Source organism: Crocodylus siamensis, chromosome 9 (assembly GCF_052110815.1).
Source record: "Crocodylus siamensis isolate JL-2025a chromosome 9, ASM5211081v1, whole genome shotgun sequence".
NCBI lineage: Eukaryota > Metazoa > Chordata > Crocodylia > Crocodylidae > Crocodylus > Crocodylus siamensis.
The window spans coordinates 24,945,408-24,966,112 of record NC_143403.1 but is presented as its reverse complement, the minus strand read 5'-3'; the positions used below and the strand labels follow the sequence as shown (position 1 = coordinate 24,966,112).

Here is a 20,705-nt window from a genome sequence, read left to right as displayed (position 1 = left end):
GATTTTTAGTATATGATTTGGGTTTTTTCCAGTTCCAAGATCACAATCCTCCCCCACGACGAGTACTTCTGGTGATAAAGGTCAGGAGTTAGGGCCAGACTTCCAGTCTCTAGACAGCAACCAGGGTACAGGGCACCTGTTAAAGGGGGGGGGGGCTACCCTTGCAGCCCTGAACAGCTCACCAAAACTCATGAAGTGGTCCTCCAGCTGAAGTAACTGCCCACCCCTGACCTAGACCCACTACAGTGTGCTAAAAAGCACTTTTAATCTAAGGAGTTGATTGAAGATGTCCAGGGAGTGACTCCTGTCTGGAATCCTTCTCCTTTGCCCATACCTGTGCTTTGCACCAAAACTGAGGGCCGCTCCAACTATTGCATGGATTCCAATGACCTTTTGATCATTTTTGTATAACTTGGCACCAACAACAGACTTCACAGACTTGGAAGGGAGGCTTGGTAGACAACATTTCATCCGCCTTTTAACCTGCCTCTCACCTAGGATCAGGCAGTTGCATGGGTCAGGGATCGTGTGGGGGATAAGGCAACCAACAACTTGCATGAGACAACACTGCAAGGGTCAGGCACTGGCCTACCCAGACTTCCTCATGAGAGTCTCCCAGTGGCAGTGATGAGCATTTTGGGGTGACCCAAGAAGGAATTTACGCTGTAATCTCTGCCCAGTTTCTTATTTGGGGCAATGTACATAGTGCACAGGCCTGAGGCCTGCCAGTAGGCTGGCCGGTACTCAAAAACCAATCTTGGGGTCAGGCAGTGCCATGCCCAGGTTTCCTCAGGAGTCTCCCAGTGCAGAAGGGTGTGGTTTGGGATAACACACAAACGATTTCTACCCATAATCCCAAGAGCAAAGTCAAATGGGGTCCAAAACCAAACCGACGAAGAAAAGTGGAAACCATTACTGCTTTCCATGCTGCTCATATCTTGGTGACTTCAGCACCCAGGATTTTAAGTGACACTTCACAGAAGTACAAAAAATTAACACTTTGTACACTGGAGTTTTCAATGGTTTATAGCCATTACTTTTGTAATTTTCTACATTTCCAAATTAATTAATTTACAATACAAAAACAGTTGACATACTATTTATATATAAAGCATTTATTTTATGCACATATGTATCTACAATATTTACAGCAGTTAAAAAATAAGGGAGCTACAGAAGTACATAACTTCTGAAGAAAAGAATTTACAAGCAAAAATTTTAGTGCCTCAGCTAAGTGAGTTTACACTTGTTAAACCATGTTCCTTAAGAGGCAGCTTTGCTTGTATAAGGGGTTCCTGTAATTGCAATAGCTTTGTATTCTTTAAGTCTCATATTCAATTAAAAGAGAATTTGAAACAGGTAAAAAGGCACCTTTGTACACTTAAAATTAAGCTGTTATGATTATTGTAACTATTATGTACATACATAACAGCCACACTGAAGTTTTTTCTTTTTTAAACACTTCTTGAAAATAAGTTTTGTAAGTTGACTTGTGGCACTGTTTACATAGTTTCCTTTACCAAATGATTTGGATCTGAAGTTAAACATTTGCAATACTAGTTTCATGGACAGACTACCACAGCATAAAATCTGCTCTTAAAACAGGGGTATTATGGAATTCAGACACTGTACATAATTCTTACAGTCAAAAGTATATTTAAGACAGTTTTAAAATGCTAAAATTGTATTAAAACAGGTTATACTGCAACTCAGATGAAACCAAATGAAGTGAAATAAAACCACAATGCAAGTGGCTGAAGTACTGTATGTAGTTTGACAAAGTAATATTTTGACATATTTTCAATATTCTTAAACATAAGGCCAATTTTTTCATCAGATTGTCTCATTATAACATCTTTTTGTGTTCCAATTCCAAAAGGACTGTGATCAGGGATGGAAAAAAAAAGATGCAACTAATAAATGTTTTAATAAAAAGCTGTGGGAATGGCAGGCGTTGCTTTCAATACTGGCTTACGAGAACAAGAATCTATACATGTATTACTCTTTGCTTAACATTGGCATTGATTTGCTATTTACAGTAGTTTGCAAAGACATAAAACAAATGAGGTTTGATTTCCAAGTTTAACTTAGAAACCAGTTAACATACTTCAACCGTATGCTGTTTTGCTCTAGCAGAAATACAAAAGTGACACTAATACTGAAAAAAGAGGTAATCAAAAGTAGCAAAAGCACTGGTGACACAAGAACACTCAAAAGAGAATTTGGATAAATATGCCAGAAAGTAATATTGCACAGTTTGCTGTCACTTTTAAATAAGACTTTTACTCCTAGACAACTGCCAACAGTCCCATTTGGCTTTTTGCTGCCACATTACCTTGAGAAAAGGTTGTTTCTGGTGTTCACAGCAGTGAATAGACTTGAAGGAAGATTGTGGTTATTGAACATGAGGCCTAGGTTTCAAAATTAGTTTTCCAGTCTGCAAAACAGAAGAACAGATGCAAACAAATCCTGAAGTTTAATACAGCCCCACTGCAAAGTCATTACACAAGTTATTCTTACCCCTATACTTAAATGAGGAAGAAGAGTTAAGTATATTTTTGCATTTATTTGTAAAATGTAAATAGATTATTAAGTCCCTCCAGAGACAGATCTATTTGCACCTTCAAGTTTTGCACGTGTATTAAGTAAAATTCAAGTCACTTACATCATCACAAGACATATTGTACTCTGCCAATACAGTTCGACATCGGGCTGCTATGCTGTATGGATCATGTCAAAGGAAAGTGCTAATTTTTGGAGAAAAGTTTAAAAATGAGACAGATTTAGTGTGGCTGCAATTACCATTAGAACAATCACCTTTCACCTGACAAATGCTATCAAAGGATACATTGATGGTGCCACCACTCTTTTGTGTATTCCAGCAAAGAACAGGCCTATTAGAGTAATACAGCTGATTGTGAAGAAAGGATGATTCCACAATGATGTAAAAAAAGATACCTAAGAAAGAAATCAAACAATCTTGAAGGGAAAAAGAAAAAAGGTTAAGAAAGTGCTACCATACCTGTAGATTATCTTTTCTAAAGTTTGGGGTTTAAAACTAACTTAATCATTATAATAGCTTAGCTTAAAGACAGAAAATGGATCTCAACATTAGTCCTCCATATTACTTAACAAAAAAAGTAGCTGATTGCTCACTTCTCACTCCCCCACCCCTCCATTGTTCAATAGAATGCAATTGCTCTACTTTTGTTTTACTGCTGGAATGTAGAAATATTTGTTTAAATAAAATAAATAAAACAAACCTTTCACCACACTTGCATCAAGATGGGGGTAATGTAAAGCTCTTACATTTACTCAAAAACATACATATTCTCCCTATGAATAAAGTTAATCTGCTCAATAGCTATCCCTCTAGATGCATGTCAGAGATGTAAAGTTCAGACACAAGTTTTATCATTTCAAAATGAACTACAGAAGTTGGTGTAGCAAATCACAATGCCAAGGCTCAGGTACTTCACCAATACAGACTAGGGGAGGGGAAAAAAACAAAACAAAAAACTACACCCCCCCTCCCCCCCGATTGGTTGCCTTAAAATGTTCACATTAAACAAATACAGCTACCTATGTATTTCAACAAATCTATATTTTGGTCATTTTAGTTATCCTTCTGCCAAAAATTAAGAAGTTTGGGTTAGAATAGAGCCAGTTTTGTACACTACAGCCACAGAAGGAAACACTAAGTTAGGATCCATTAACCTATCAGTGTACTCTCTGCTTTTGATTCTTTGATTCTGGATCAGTCCCACTGACACTGACTTCAGTAGGCCATCCTTTACTGTCACAAAGTAGAAAATTATTCTTCTAGAAGAAAAGAACCCCAGATTCAGCACAGCTGCAAAACGCACCAGAAATTCTTGCAAAGTCTCAGCAAAAGTCTAAGCATTGCCTCTAAGCAAAACCTACATGACCCTCTTCCTGTGATACTTTAATTTAGGCAAGAAGCCAACCTTTCCATTAATGAAGACAAAATCCACAACTCCTAACTACACACACTTAGTTTATTATCCAGATTATATACTTGTATTGCAAAACGAAGGAATCCCAAAAAGCTTTATCAGATTAATATCACTTACCTTCTGGGTTTCAGGATCTATTAACCAGTTCCAGGCACCAGTTGCAGTACAGACGGATACGAATATAAGGATCACTAATGGGAAAAGTAAGAGTCATAAATAGTACCATATATCTGATTCATGTTAATTCAAAGATATCCACCCTCTCATTACAAATTGACAATTGTACTGTTCTCTCTCCTGGCTCTTGATGTTCAAGAGCATCCAAAAAAGAGCTAGATTTCTCTGCCTAAAGAGGTCCATCTGCATGTTTGTTTCACCATCTGAAGTTCCACCTTTTTATTTGTGAGGTCCAAGTGGCACACAGTAAAAAAAGTCTAAAACAAGACAGTCTTTTAAATATCCTATTAAAAAACTTCCTGGACAGAACAAAAATAGTTCCAGAAAGCATTTGAGCTTCTAAGGGCATTCTGTTGCCTGGACAAAGAAATAGAAAGTTTCCAAGTAAATTTGGAAACTGTGGGTGTATCTACATGTGCCTATTAATGTAAAAAAAATAGGCTCTGAAGCTTATTGCTACTGGGTGTGCAGGTCTGGACCACAGGATGTTGAGTTGGGGGAATCTGGGAGTCAGCCTGCCAGCCTGGGGCTGTTTCCCCTGACTCAGCGTGCTGTGGAGGAGCAGGCTGGGGCACGAGGTTGCTTCAGTGCGGGGGCTGCTAGCCCCTGCACTGAAGCATCTTCATGCCCCAGCCAGCCCCTCTAGCATCTCCACATGCATTGCTACAGAATTTTTTAATTTGCAGCAGGATAGTACTTTACAAGTACAAGTACTTACAAGTACTATCCTCATCGTGCTTCAGAGTAAATTAGTTTACCCCAGCCTAATAGGGGTGAATGTGTAGACGCTGAGATGTTTGCTGGGCAGCTAACTAGTCTACTGCACAGTAAATGTCTCATGTAGACGTGCTTATAAGATGGAAAAAATTAAGGAAAAAGGTAACTGGGTAACCTTCCATGCAATATGCTGCACAAGTAATATACTGATATGCTACTTTGGACTACTGTCGACAGCCAACTGCACCAAGGCCCCAGTCCTGTAAGCTGAGGCATGCATTACAGAACCAGAGCCAACAAGTTAAGCTTTACAGTTAAAAGTTGTTATTGTGCTATCTCCAACAATATGCTGTTACTACCAAAACAAGATTGTAGGAAGTGCAGGAACAAAGATTAACAAAAGAAAGTCTGCTGGCAATAGCTTTTCAAACCCTCCTTGGGCACCTCTACATGATCATTAAAGCACTTTTGCTGTGCATTCAATTTAGTACCTCCATGGAGAGGTACTAAAAAAAGGCACATTAGCCTATTTTAATGCACATTAGCAAAAGCACACAGCTTTTTTTTGACACGTTAATGTGCATTAAAATAGGCTAAAGCACATTAAAACATGCGTGTAGATGCACTCTTAGGTTCTGTGAATTTCTTGTTACTAACTTCTCACATGCTATTTGAAACTGTGAACCAGGTATAACCTCAACAATCAAACTATTGTCTGCAAGATGGACTCAGCACTTTTTCATGCTGTAGTACCAACAGCACACTCTTTGTTTCAAGTTACATCCACCAAATGGACCATTTGAGGAGATGGAAAAGGTTTATTAGATCAGTAGTTCTGAAGGCATCCCTTAGGAAATGCCATCTCCTACTCTTCACTTGTTTTTCTGATTATGAAAAAAATACTAAAGTAATACACCTGTAGCAAAGAACTCAGAAAGACCACAAGAAGTCAGAATGCTGTTGACACTATGAATTCCTAGTTAAAATCTTGGGTTTCTTTTCTGGATCATGTTCGCACACCTAACAGTGCTAGCACCATGTGGCATCCATGAAAGGATTTTAAGGCTCCCCCAGGATGCCACAAATCTCTGGCTAGATATGTACATTTTTTTCTTCCATTTTAACAAATGGAGACACTAAAAGCTCTACCTCTCAGAAACAAAGCCTTTTTATAAACGTTTGAATGATAAATTCACTCAGTACTTGGTTCAAATATTTTTCCCTCCTTTTTGAGAGTTCACATTAGATCAGAAAAACTTTAGTCTACATTTAAAAATATTTAAACTGATATGGGAGAGGTTTCCAATAGCTGGAAAGTGACTATACATTAAAAAGTAAAAGCTATAGATTAGTGAGCTTATAGTGTCGATGGAGGGAAAACTTCAGAAGATACACTAGAAGATAACTTAGAAACCAGAGAACCTAGACAGTTTTCCTTCTCAAAAGATATGATGGTTAAAGGAAATCCTACACAAGAACATATAGACTTCCTCATAAAGCCTCAAAGTGCAAACTTGTTTGGAAAGGGAGTCCCTTAAAAACAAACAAAAACATTGCTATTACATTGCCACCTATTTCTCTTCAGATTCAGGTAGCTACTGCCTCAGTCTGCCCTCAGTCAGAGGGGATCCCCTGACCTCAGGAAGTATTAGCTGCCATGTCAAGTGTTTTCTAGGTAGTTTAATTGCTCAGATATAGAAAGAGGGAAAACTTCAAAACAAACACAACCAACCAACCAAAGCAGTTCTGTCCACCATTGGAAATACTTCCCAATGCCTCAATGTTAGAGCAGGGAGGGCAAACATTTCCTTCAATGTCCCTGCTTCAGGACCTAGGGCAAGACTATCTACCTCTGCCAGCTGGCAACGGATCAGTGTTCATGACATGCCAACCTTCAGTACCTGGCCCACACCAGGGAAAGTAATGATCCTCTTAGTTCTCAGAATTCAGTTTGCTTTGAGGAATCCTGGTGTTACTGCCACTGACCACCCAGATGTCATAATCTTATGGTTTTCATGCCATGGGGCCCACACTCCAAACATTATAACTTAACATCAAGGGCCTGTCAGCTGCCAAGCAAAGCTCTTTCAGGTTTACAGGGATGACTTGATCCCATCCTAAATAGGAAAGCATATCACAGGTTGTCTGACTGAAGGCATTTAGGTGAGCAGGACACTTGCAGTCTCAGTCTTCAAAATCCCATTCAACCCTGTTCCCCTTTACTGAACTGGCTATCAGTTAGTTATGCTTTCAGTATTGTTGCTCTTTCCTATATCAACTGTTAGTACAAGAAGTGGATTGGTTTGTTTATCAAGAGCACAAGCTATTTCTGGCCCCTATACATTGGCTCCAAAAGTGGGCAAATGCTGTAATACTATTGTACAAATAACATTAAATCATTATTTTACTTTTGGTATTTCCTGGTAGCTTGTGCATGTTTAGTTAGGAAGTTTACCTTAGGCCCACACACACGATACAGGTATTTTATTAAGCTGCAATTAACTCACAAGGATGTAGATATTCAAAATTCAACAGATGTACTTATGAGTTAATCCAACTTCTCTTAAATATTTTTGAACTTACTTCTCCAGCGTCCTGTAGTTGGTTGCAAACATGCAATATATTCAGTAAGTCTTCTCTCAAAAGCCTTGAGATCTGAGAAAGAGATAAAGAAAATAGCATATAATCTATGTCAGGGTGCCCAATTTCTAAGTAGCTGGGGGTCCCACACCTCACAAGCCACAGCAGTGGAGGTGGCTTGCTGCATAAGTTGCACCGGTGCAAGCTAGTGGTCCCTAGAGCCATGCTGTGTCAGGGCCTGAACCTCACACTTAGCTCTCAACCACGCTACCCTATTGCACCACTCATGCAGGAGCCCCAGGCTGTGGTCTGCACTGTACTGCTCCCTGGGGTGGAAACAGAAAGTGAAAACAGGAGAGAGAGCCTAGAGACTCTGGCTGTTCCTGCAGCTGAAGTGATGGAGGGGTAGGGGAAGGCAAGGACTGGGTGGCAGTCCCAGGGCCACAAATCAACCCCCTGAGGAATGCATGCAGCCCTGGAGCTGCCAGTTGGACAGCCCTGATTTACATGATCAGTTTGGTTAGGTTTTAGACCAGAGCTGCTTTTCTATATTTAATATTTGATAATATTTCTAAAGAATATTTAACTTGAAGTTGTTCTGTTTAATAAAGTTAGTTTTGAGGCTCCAAAATACCACTTTAAGATTGAATTTGCTCTCAACGAAGTCCATACTTTAAAAGCATCTCAGCTTCAAATGAGAATAACTATTCTTTAAAGCATTTCATGTTAGAGAGCAGGGGCATCAAAACTCATTTGACCCTGTAAGCTGGATGAGTGGCATGGGGCTGGTCTACAGACTGGACTGGGCCCACAGACCCCTCTCCCTCACCATGCCAGATCCACCACACAAGGGCACCCACTCTGGGATCTGTATTAAACATGGCAATCACCCTTGCCAGTCTAGGATCCTCACTGCATGCAGCACCCCCACTCTCCACCCGTCCCTATCCCCGCTGACCTGGGACACAAACGTTACACTGCTTTCAGTCCACAATCTACAATGCACATGGTGCACATACTGCTGGCCTGAGGGGAAGTGTGGCAGGTGGAGCAGTCCTGGACTGGCTAGGGTGGGTACCATGTGTAGCACGGATCCTGGAGCAGATGCTACATCCCAGGCCCCAAACAAAGCTGGGCCACCATATGCCGGGTGGAGCATCTCGCACCAAGGAGCGGCACTGGGTGATGGAGCTCCATGAGCCATATCTATGACACTCCTATTTCAGAGAAACATATACAAGCTGATAAAAGAAAGATATTATTTCGAATTATATTACATGGAATTCTACATTGACAATAAAAGCTTAGAGAACCATTTGCATTAAGATCACGGCTGTTATGGAGATATATGTTTTAATATGCGCACTGACATAATTTCTTGAAACAAAACACTCTTCTTCGGCCACGTCTACACAAGACACTGACCGTGCAGTTGTTAAGTACTTGTACAAACAAGTATTAACTGAAGTTACTGTGCAGTAGTGCCAAAAATGGCTTTTTCGTGATGCTGACTGCACAGTAGCATCACATCACACTTTCTGCCACGTGACGCTACTGTGCAGTAGCCACAGGCTGCTATGCAGTCAGCGTCTCGTATAGATGCAGCCACTAGAACTTTTTGTTAATCCCATCGGTTTAAGCACTTTTTAAAGCAAGCACTGAGATACTGTTTTTAAGCTCTTCTTTGAGCTCCTCTTAAACTCTTGCAACCCATCTTGCAAAAACCACATCTTAAAAGGCATTATTATTTTGGTATTTAAATGCTTCCCAGTTCTCACCAAAAGAAGGAACATTTTACTACATATTCTATAACATTACTGCAATAAGTGATTAAGTCACCTCAAAAACTCAATTTCCATTACCACCGTCAATATGCCAAGACCTTATACATGCTAGACCACTAACGGGCATCACAACCATGAGACTTCTGTATTTATTTTTTTGGCAGAGGCACAGAAAGCAGCTTTCGAGTCCCTGACAGCCCTTCACAGGCATCTGCCCGGCTCTACCGAGCATGAGCTCCGCTACAAGACAAGAAGGAGGCTCAGCCATCTGTGAGCTCTGAAAGGCAAGAGCGGCCGGTCCCGGCTGCCGCCAGACTGTCCCGGAGCCCTGCCGGGGAGGCAGCGCCTGGCCGGTGGCACAGGCGGTGCAGATGGGACTCTCGGGCCAGCGCCCCGCTCCTCCAGCCACTCTAGCCCCCGGAAAAACGGAAGCAGGTGCAGGCGCGGGCCCGGAGCCGCCACCCGGCACGGGCAAAAAAGGGGGAAGAGCCGAAAGCTGCCCGGCTCCGCGCGAACCAGCCCGCGCCGCCCCCAGAGGTGGGGCCCGCTTACGAGCTCGGGCGGCAGCCCAGGGCAGGCAGGAGGAGCCATGGGACCGGGGGAGTCACTCACCTTCCGCCTGCTCCAGCGAGTTCATGACGGGGGCAGAGGAAGACCTCACAGCCACCCCGTCCTCAGCGGCTCGAGCCCGGCCACATAGCAACCCGGACCGACCCCCGCCCACCACCCCGTCACAACACCAACAACGCCGCGCCTCATTGGGCGCCCTCTCACACTGCACCCCCCTCCCAGCAAACTCGGCTCTCATTGGCTAGTGCGGGAGCGCGGGGGCGGTGCTAAGGCGGGCCCGAGCGGCCTCGGAGACAAGCGGCGGTGGCGCTTGTGGGGCAGGGAGTCCCAGGCCGGGGGTGCTGGGGAGCACAGACTGCAGGGACTGAGCGGTGATTCCGCGGTCCCGGCCTACGGAGCGTAAAGAAGACAACGGCGGGGCTGGAGGTCACCTCGGGACAGCGGGGTCAGAGGCTCGCCGTCTTGGCTGGTCCCCGGCTTGTTTTTCCCTGCCGCTGGGAGGATGCAGTCCTTCCCGCCAGGGTTATGCCGGCACGGTGACTTTTTATTTATTTGTTTGTTGTTTGAATTTTAAGATAAACCCTGTTTCAAGAAGGTAGTGTTAACAACGCACTTATTTCCGTGGTTGTTTTTTCTTAACATCAGTTATTTTTCCTGTTGTAAATGAGTTGGATCATTTGTAGTGCTTTGGTTGATCTGAGACCTAAGTTTCCAGTGTAAGGGAACCTGTTAAACAACATCAATATTTACTACAGCAGGAGGTAGTTTTCACAGTCATCTGAAATGACCCTTAGTTTAAACTGTTTCCTGACATATGACAGAGACTGTGGCAATTTGCAGTGTTGAAAGTCACTGGCAAGTGCAATGAGTAGGAAATGGAAAACAGACCTCAAAACAAAACCCCCTCCCTTGGGTATTTTCTTACTCTAACAATTTGTTTTTCCCCAAATTTCAAATTGAGAGGTTTGTCTAGATTAAGGTGTTCCCTTTGTCTCCACCTGCTGGCAGAAGCTCTCATCAATCAGTGGATGAGCATTTTATGCTTGGAAAACTATAAAAATGCTTGGCTGATAGGCAGCTGCCACATTAGTGCTACTGTGTTGAATCTGGTACGCTTGTAGGGCTCTTCAGAAACATGAAATCTAATATTCAAGAGTGTTAAAATCTTATTAATTTCTGATTAGATAGAGGAAAAACCTCTTGAACTTTAGATTTTAAGTTCTCATGGCCTCTAAAAGCTTAGCTGATGTCTAAGAAAGATCTTGGACAGGCTATTCCCTTTTTCCCATATCAAAGACAAGATTTTCTACGATATAAAGTGACCAATAGTGTGACCATTTGTTAGCAAGTGTCTAATAGAAAATAGGAGGATTCCTTCCTACACTGAATCCTGAAACAGAGTCAAAACATGAGGCCATTGTGTAGAACCTCAGAGTCTGCTGAACCTATCAAAGAAAATGCAAAACTGCAAGGTACCACTAGGTAGTTGTTCCAGCCCCACAGAAAGTCTCTCATTGCTCACAGATTTGGCGAGAAGAAAGAGCAGTGGTATGGCTTGGTTTCAGAGATTGCCTTTCTTTTTGAGCATGTCTACATGTTGCCCTACAGCAACGTAGCAACGCGCTACATTGCTGTATGACGTACAGGCCTACATATGATCACCAGCTACATCACTAGCGGCACACTCGCTGGTTATAGTGGCAAAATCTAACTGCGTGCCAAAACGAAGTACTAAAGCACAACGCTGTAGCAGCATCCCTGTATGGGGACATGTAGATACGCCCTTTGCATTCTTTAACTGAAAGGGATCTTAGGTCTGCATGCTTGCTAATGAGACATCAAGGAATGATGCTTTGGGGTTTTTAACTAGTAAATGCTATGTGGACACTTCTCCTTTGTAAATCCAAATAGGTCCCTTCAAACCAAATCCTAGAATAGGGACTCTTGTTACAAGAAGGGAGGAATATGTGACATGTGATGGAAAGACAGCTCCTGGGTTAGTGGGTCCAGTTTCATTCTACCACTAAAATATCAACCCTATCATACACTCCCTTTCTAAACTCATACCTTTGAAACTGAAGTCAGTGTCTAGGCCTCTGTTGGGTGCTACAAAGTTTCACACATGATTTTCAGCCTAAATGTGTTCATGGCCGCTTTAAACGTGTTTTTTCTTAAGCCAGCATTGTCCTTTAACTCAAATGTGTGGTTCTTCTCTCTCCCTAGGATGCCAGTTCATGACAGTTTTTATATTTTTTACTTTGTAACCCTTCTGAGCACCTGTCAGCAGTAACAAGGGCTGAGTTCAATTCTGGAATACTAAATATATTTCACCTTGGCTTGAATCCCCACCCAGACTACCTGGGAAACATTAAATGAATCACTTGGGTGTCCAATAAAACCAACAACCCTTCCCTCGCAAGCAGTGTAAACACAAAATTCAAATTTATTACAAAGAATAAAGAAAAATCAAAAGTAAACATTAACTATAATTGTAAAACACTATAAACTACAAAACAAAGTCTATAGGTGGGACCATCATGAGGAGGCTTTAGCCATACCCAGGCAGTCTGGAACTTGGGGTTCCCTCATGGGTAGTTCTGGGGGCCTGTACTCCTATACGTGTCCTTTAGCAATGGGCTGGAGAGGGGGGCTCACACTGGAGAGTCCAATGAGCTGCTCCATGGGTCTACTGCACCACAGGGAGCTGCTAGAGAGCATAGGTCTTTCTGCATTGTAAGGGCCCCTCAGTGCTCCCTGCAAAGCTGTAGCACTTATCTCCACTTCCACATGATGGTTTTGAGGAGTTAACTAGTTTTCATCAGCATATTGCACCCCAAAGTTTCTAGTCCTAATCCCAGATCTGCTAGGGCAGGAAACTGCAAGAGAACTCAAAGAAAAGCCAGTAAAATAGCCTGAACTGCAACCAGCACCAACCATGATGCTTCATCAGGACACAGAGCTACATGTGCCATGCGCAAAACATGCCAGGCCCCGAGCCAGGGCCAGACATGCAGAAAGCATACAGAGGGGCTCAGCAATACAGCTATGCTGAGATACAACAGCTGTAAAACAATAAAAGGGGGACTCAGGCCTGTCCTGCACCAGGGTCTGAACATACAATGAAAAGGCACCAGGTCTATTCCTGCACTGCTGTGCTGAGACCCTACAACTATGAAAACAACAACAGGGGGGCCAGGCTGATCTTGGTTTGGTCTTAAATTACAACTAACACCCAACCACACGGCTTGCTTAGGGCATAAACTACAAAGGGGAAAAAGGAAGGCCCAGGCCTATTTCACTGGGCCTGAAATGGGTGGCAAAAAGTCAGCCAGGCCTACTATACAGCACTGAGGGTTGGATAAAAGATAAGAAGTGCTGGGGCAGGCTTCACCTGGCCCAAATCTACCAGCCGAACATATGGCTGGGGTTCAGCCCCACTCAGGTGGGCTGCAATGCAACAGCTATGAACAGCAAAAAGGGCTCAGGCTTACAGCTGCAACCTAGACATGAAGTCTCAGCTATCCCACCATGCTGAGACAGTACAATCCCCAACACAGGAGCCAGTATTGACCAGGACCCAGTTCCAGTCAGTCTGCACTGGAGAATAATACTCATGGCATCATCCTACCCAAGGCCTGCATAGCCAAAACTGCCAGCAAGACACGCAGCTGGGGTTCAGTGCACAGCTATGCTGAACCCAAAAGAAGTTCCAACAGCAACTGAAACCTGCCAGGCTCTCAGCCCTGGCCCAGACCACACCAGCAAAACTGCCAGGCTCTAACCTTGGCTAGTTTGCTGCAGGGATTGATGCCCCCCTCCAGCATCATCCCATTCAAAACCCAGAAAAAAAAACAGGTCTCAAGCCCTGAGACAGACTTTCTCTCCCTGAACCTGAAGCTTTCCCTTCTCATAGCTTCAGTTTGTTTCTCCAGTGAAGAAGTGGGAGAAACCCCACTCCCTTCCCGTGGTAAGCAGGCTTTCTAACTCTCAATTCAGCTTTCAGCAGCCCCAGAAGCAGAAAGAAACCACCTGATTTAAGGCCCAGGTGGCTTGACCCTTAAATCACTTTTCTGGCATCCAGTCCCAACCAGAAATGGCATCATTTGACACTGCTAATGCAGACCAATCAATTCAAAGGTGGTCATCACTCCTGAAGAAGCCAGTCACCAAACTGGTTGCATGGGTGCCTTGGAGGGACTCCTACGACAAGGAGGGGAGAGGAGGTAATCTTCCAGTCCTAAAAAAGGCACAGTATACAACACAAACAAGATTCACAGCAATATGAAACTAGAACACACTTTCCTACATATAAACCCAAGTGTGTGGGGATGTTACAACTTCAAACCCAAACCTCTTCCACCTGGAAGAGTCTGTCAGATCCAGCAGGTGTCCACAAGATGTGCTGTCCAAACCAAATCTACAGAATGCTGGTTGCTTACAGAATGCTGGTGCAACTAGGAAAACCGCCTGGGCAGTCACGCTGTTTCCCTGCCAAGTGACTTGCTTACAGATAACGAGGCCTCCTGATTTAAAAAGCGCTGTCCAACCCGAAAGCCGGCCTGAAGAGGAATCTACCCATCAGAGGAGTCAGTTAAACCCCCTAGACTCAGTAAAATGCCCCTGTCCTCCACGGGCAGAGATGTGGCGGCAGGGTGGGCCCCGCGCCCCGCACCTCCCCTTGATCGGGGCCGAGGAAAACATCCTGAGGCAACCCCTGGCTCCGGAGGCAGAAGCCAGCCTGCCCGGGACCCGGATCATCCTGATCAAAGCGGCCGATCCGCTCAGGCCCAGCGCAGCCCCGCGCCCGCGCGGACGTCGCGCGGCGCGGGAGGCGCGGAGCGGCCCGCCCTGGGTGTAGCGCCGCCTGCCGCCGGGTGAGGCGCTGTGGGAGAGGCCGTTCGCGCAGCGCGGCCGTTCCGAGGGCGGAGCCTGCCCTTCCCCCCCTCCCCCTCCCCGCAGCCGCCGCCGCCGCTGCTTTGTGTGCGCTGCGCCGAGCGGGGCGGGTGCCGCCGGGCTGCGGAGCGTGAGTGCGGGCCGCGGGGCGGAAGGAGCAGCTGGCAGGGCCTGAGGGAGGGTGGAGCTGAGCGCCGGGGCGCGGGCGGGGGCTGAGTGGATGCCGCTGCCTTTTGCAGCCGGGCCGGGCAGGGCCGGGCGCGGCGTCCCCGCCTCCTGGCGCCTGGGGGCTCCGCTCCGAGCTCTTGGGCTGCGCGGCGCTTCTCCCCCATCAGCTGAAGGGGCTGAGGGACGCCCCTGGCTGCCGTCAGACTCGGGGGCGGCGGGTGTCGAGGTCCCTCCAGGGTGCGGGCAGGCTCCGGAGACCAACCCAGAGATCCTCGTGGGTGAAAGCCCCGGGGAAGCTGCGCTCGTGTTTGTCTGTCCTGCCCAAACCGAGGAAAGCCCCGAGCGGGCGTTTTCCAAGGGCCTCTGGAGTGGAGAACGGTGGAGCCCCCCAGCTCTGGCGCCTAGGCAGCGATTCTCAGCCGGGGAAGCTGGAGGGCACCGCGCGGCGTTGGCACTGGTAGGCGCTTCAGAAGATCACCCCAGAGGTTTCAAACAGGAGTCTGCAGTGTGAAAAACTTTCTGCTCTGCTGTGGTCTTTGTAGCAGAGGAATTGCCTGTGTTGTTTCTGTCCTCAAAAAATGAATGAACTGGCATTTTCCAAGGGGCTTTAAATCTAAAGAGGCTGTGACCCACCCACCGCCTTACTTGCTGGGATGATGCTCTAAACCATTCACTTCGTTTTTGTGTATCCATGTTTTGAATCCAGGCCAGAGTTTGCACGTACCCAGAGCAATCTCTGCGCTCTCTTGCTGCTGAAGTTACGACGTGTAGTAAACCGGTACTGGATTTCAGTCTAGACCAGTCAAATTTTAGGCTGTTTGTAGATGTGCTCACCGTTCTCTGAACTGATTCGCATCATACAGTTTGAATCAAATTTCAGTTCAAACTCAAGGTTAGTAGATGATCACTGACTATCAGGGTGGTTTTTGTGCACGTCTGCAATAGAGACAGCAGGGGCTGGACACTGCCCACCCCTCCCAATCAGGGCCACAAAACTGCACTCATTTGCTACGCCTGGTGCTGCGCACAAGCAACAGCAAGCTGGAGATGCATATACATGTTAATTAGTACAGTTTTAAATGGCCTATTTTGGACTGCCCTAGCCTACATTAACTAATCTTCACTGAATGAAAATTAAAATTAATTCCGGCTGGAGCCATTTTTAATTCGGACTACAGACGTTCATGTAGATACAGTGACAGCTGTGGTCCAGATTAAATGTAGAAAAATGTAGTATCTATAAATGGCCTTAATGACTGTCTCATGTTTCCTAGTTAACAGATCTCTAGTCTGGATTTACTTCTCTTTAATTAACACCTAATGGATAATTGGTGGCAAACACATCAGAGAAAGAGTAGTGCTGTGCTTTTGCGTAAGATTATACTTTGTGATGTATTCTGCAATGGTAATTGATGTGTCATACTACCCACAAGTCAGGTACAGCAGGTGGAATAGTTAGTTATATGCAAGGACTAAGAGAAGAGGTGGCTTGTTTATCTGCACTGAGCTGATACTCGGTTTCCCCTGAAGTTACTGGAATGACTTGTAGATGGCAGAACAAATAGCTATAAGCATCAAAGCTGCTTTTCCCTTTAGGTTAGGAATATATTGTATTTACCTGAATCCAAGTCAGAGTTGTTTGTTTATCTTCCCCCCCATTTAACATGGGGGAAGGGGAAATACCCTTCATCTTGGATTTGAGTGCAAGTGGTGGGGCAGGCAGCAGCTATGGCTCTGACTCTGGCCTTGACCTGGTAATAACTCTCCGTCCCTCCCGTCCCCCACAAGATGATCATGATCTGTATCCTGGAGAGGGTGCTTCAAAATGAGCAACAGAGCGATCTCTGGAACTTGAAGAATAGAGCTGGTCAGCCAAGAATGAGAAGAGATAACTTGAATGACAGAGGAAGAGCTACAGTCAGGAGGAGCCCTGAGTGGGCACTGAATGTTGTTCTGAAAGAACTTGCATGCCATTTCTAAATAGGAGATCCCATCAACTAGAGGGTCCTTTTGGGGTGCTTTGGGTCTGAACTTTTATGTCATTTTTAAAACTGGCAGTTAGACAGGAATTGAGGGAGGTGAGATTGGTAAACATACTCAGTATTTGAGAGCACTAGAATTTGGAGTAGTTTTAGGGGAAGCTGAATATAATTTATAGATACTAATCTTAATTTTCATTGACTAACTAATGCTTGTAGTGATCAAAGGAACATTTGATAGTGCCACTATAGCTTCATTCTTGCTTAGAAGAAAATCTGACTGATATCTTTTAGATCCTATGCAAGTGTGGATTATATGAGGCCACATATTTCACATATTTCTAAAAGACAGCTCTACAAGAAACAAGGAACTATAACTGTGTTTAGTTTGGATTAAACACTCAATTCAAAGCTTCAGTGACTTTTTTAAAGAAATGGGGGGGGAAGACATTGTTTTGCTTAGGATAAAAAAGTTATGAATTGTAATAAGTGAAACTGGTCCAACATTGTGAAGGGATTTATTTTTAGGAATTATGAACAAACAGCATCACTGATCTCTGAAACAGATGTTTTTAAAAATTGGCAATACAGCAATTCTTTTGAATTTACATATGCTAGAGATGTTTTAAGAATGATCTCTCTTAACTCAGGCAGAGAAATTAATGCAATGTATTCCATTTTCCTAGGAATTAAAATGTCATCATGGGTCAAAGTTACCAGGGGTCAAGTTCAAAAACCTATTGTGGATAAAAGGTAAACTATACATAAACCTTTTGAAACAGAGATTTGTTGTTTATGGATGCTTTTTGTACAATAAAGTTAGGATTATTTTAAAAAGCTCAGTTGTGATAATTTCATTATTTTCTAATTCAGTCACTTCATAGTTGTTTTTTTGTTTGTTTTTTTTTTAAACAAAACATGAATGAAATTAGAAACACTTGTATTAATTCTAGGTGGACATAATTCAATGAAGAAACAATGAACTTTTTAATTATTGCCTCAATCCTGCAAAGACTGAATTATGTACCAACTTCGTGTACAGTGAATAATTCCACTGATAATGATGGAATTGCTTTGTGTGTAAATTTGTGCATGGGCTTAAGATTTGAGCCTTTGTTTAACATGATTTAATGATAACTTACTCCTGTAAATACAACTGCCAGATACTGAATTCTCACTTAATAGAATCAACTACATGTTATAATCTAAGCCAGATGCTAAAAACATTGTACATTTTCCCACCATTTATAGGTATCATGTTTTATAGAGTCAGCCCCTTGCCATAAGCAAAATCTTAAGCAATCACCTATGCATATAAGCTGTTTTTTCTATCAGTTAATAGAATCAGTTTGTAAAATACAATGAAATACTGAATTGTACAGACGACTTTGCATGGGCTTTCTGCTTTGCTAAGTAGCGGTGCACCAATAAAGATTTTTTGAGCCAATACTGATGGCCAATTATTAATGAGCCATATTGACCAATATCGATCCAATTACTAGTATGCATCCTGACAGCTTGGAGAGCAGCATCTGGCTGGTAAGCCTGTTGCAGGAAGAGGGAAGGGGTATGGGGGGGAGCAGATCAAGGGCCCATGGTGAAGGGAGGGAGTGGGGCTGGGGTAGGTGCTGCTCAGTCATGGTGGAGCACAGGACAAAGCTGTGAATGGATCATTGCTGGGGAGGGTGGTGGCTCCCACCGCTGCATGCACCCCCAGGGGAGGCGTGTGCCCCCTGGAACTGTGCATGGGGCAAGGGTGGACTGCCTCTGCAAGGTGGAGCCTGGGCAGCACCAGGCTCTTCCCAGCGGATGGTTTGGGCCTATGTTATGCTTGGGGCGGGCAGTGGTGGTGCTGGGAGGGGAGCCATGGTGTGGGCTACGTTGAATTTTGGGGTGGCTGTAGCTCACCTTGTAGCCCCCCTCCTAGTACCACAGTTGCCACCCACCCCAGGCACTCTGGCCCAGCCCCCCTGCTGGGACGAGCCCAGCACCACCACTGGCTACAGAACGCAGTGGCAGCCTGCCTGTGCCCAGTGCACAGATCTGGGGGGAGATGCCTCCCCTGGGGGTGCATGTAGTGAGAACTGCCCCCTTACTCCCCATGCATCCCCAGGACAAGCCACTCATGGCCCACCCTGGCTGGGCAGCACCTGCCCCTGCTCCAGCCTCACTCCCTTCCTTACTGTAGGGGCCTTGATCTGCCCTTGCCCCATCACTACTTCCCTCCCTCCACCCTTTTCCAACAGCAGACTTATCAGCCAGATGCTGCCCTCCAAGCTAACGGCCTAACCACATGCATACTGCGGCTGTGCACATGCACGCAGCATTTATTGGTGACATTATCAGCCAAAAAAAGCCGATTGCCGATTATGTCAGTTATCAGTACCAATCCGATATAGACCAATGTGTTGGTGCACCTCTGTTGCTAATTTTATTCTGCTCTTGCTTATTAGAATCACCAGGTATGAGCTTTAAAAGTATTTTACCCAATATGATGTTAAATAACCAGCATGTACTGTAGCTGAGCATTTAAAATATAATCATATATGTTTCATGTATCTTAATGAAACAAGAATTAAGCTCTATATTCCTTTCAGTTAATACGTTTTATATTTGCAGCAATGTGTTGAAAACAGCTTTGTAGCTAATATCGAAAACAGTTTGAACCCTTTGCTGAAATTAATGTTGCATGTACTGTTGTCAGTGTCAAACTGATAATCGGTGAATCATGCTATCAAGTTATTTCAAGTAATGATGTTTGACCCTATTCAAAAGTCCATCTACTCAGGGCTCTGAATTGTAAAAGGTGCTTAAAACTCAGTAATGGAACACTGCTTGAACAGTACCTTATTTTCAATCAATTCTAACATGTACAGATGAAATTCATCTTATGCAAAAGGCTCATAAAGCTTATATACAGTGTACTTTGTTTACGTCTATAGTCTTAGGACTAAGGAAGAACTGAAGCCTGCACTTCCTGAAGTTTGTGTGAGCAATCACTTAATACTGGTCCAGCCTGCACTATGTTTTTTTTATACCTCATTAAGGCTTATTACTTTTTTCCGGAGTTTTTATGCCTTTGTTAGTAGCCTTGAAATTGACTGTTCATCGAGGGTGTTTTAGAAGCCTTGATATTCACAGCTCTTAATCAGTTATACAATTAGGTTAGAGTACAGTTAGGTACAGTTAGGTTACAAAATAGTGATACTGAAAGATGATACATGTTTAAGCTGTTTAACTGGAACAAATATTAGTTATTTACATATGAATGCAGACATTGTGTTGTACAGTTAAATACATTGGCTGCTTACAAATATAATTCCCCCCGAACCTCCCCAACAACAAAACAAAACAAAACAAAACAAAATGGTGCTTTGCTTTAAGCTCTGCATACCCCTGTGTTGAGCCCAGCACATGCCCAGACCAGGCATCACATTAGTTGGACTCAGCTCACCCAACGTCTGTATAAATCAGGCACCTCAGCAAGGGTTTTTGGCACCTTTATCTATTAGCTGATTCAATCAGCTATTAGAATAACATGCCAACATCCCCCCACCCCCCGCCAGCTGAAGTGCCTTTTTTGGTGTTTTTATCTAATACCTGATTGTGAATCAGCTTTAGATAAAAGTACCAAAAAGCCCTGCTGAAGCACCTGATCTATACAGATGCTGTGGAGCTGGGTTGAACTAATGCAATGCCTCTTCTGGGCAGGGGCGATGGTAGGGGGTGCACATGCACCCCCTTCAAAAAAGAGCTGTCAACACTGTCAGCAGCGCCTATGAGTGGTTTCTGCTCGTCACTGCTGCCAGCACTGTCAGCAGCATCTGTGGGCAGTCCATGGTTACTCCTGGCTGCCACTA

The 20,705-nt window shown here is 44.3% G+C and overlaps 2 protein-coding genes across 2 annotated transcripts in view; one reads left to right on the top strand and one right to left on the bottom strand.

Annotated features, from left to right (window-relative positions):
- Positions 1-999: 999 nt before the first annotated feature.
- On the bottom strand, positions 1,000-9,961 carry CNEP1R1 (CTD nuclear envelope phosphatase 1 regulatory subunit 1). The gene is made up of 6 exons (XM_090062389.1): positions 9,848-9,961; positions 7,455-7,526; positions 4,095-4,168; positions 2,849-2,958; positions 2,666-2,720; positions 1,000-2,437 (listed from the first exon to the last, which is right to left on the bottom strand). Exons 1-6 carry the CDS (start codon positions 9,870-9,872, stop codon positions 2,396-2,398), a joined length of 378 nt encoding a protein of 125 aa, XP_089918515.1. The 5' UTR covers positions 9,873-9,961; the 3' UTR covers positions 1,000-2,395.
- A 4,745-nt stretch (positions 9,962-14,706) lies between these two features.
- LOC149857225 (uncharacterized) overlaps positions 14,707-20,705 on the top strand; it is a 44,237-nt gene continuing 38,238 nt past the window's right edge. Inside the window, exons 1-2 of the mRNA XM_090062435.1 lie at positions 14,707-14,828; positions 17,532-17,598. Coding sequence (XP_089918561.1) covers positions 17,540-17,598 — 59 coding nt within the window. The 5' untranslated portion in view covers positions 14,707-14,828; positions 17,532-17,539. The remainder of the gene's footprint in view (positions 14,829-17,531; positions 17,599-20,705) is intronic.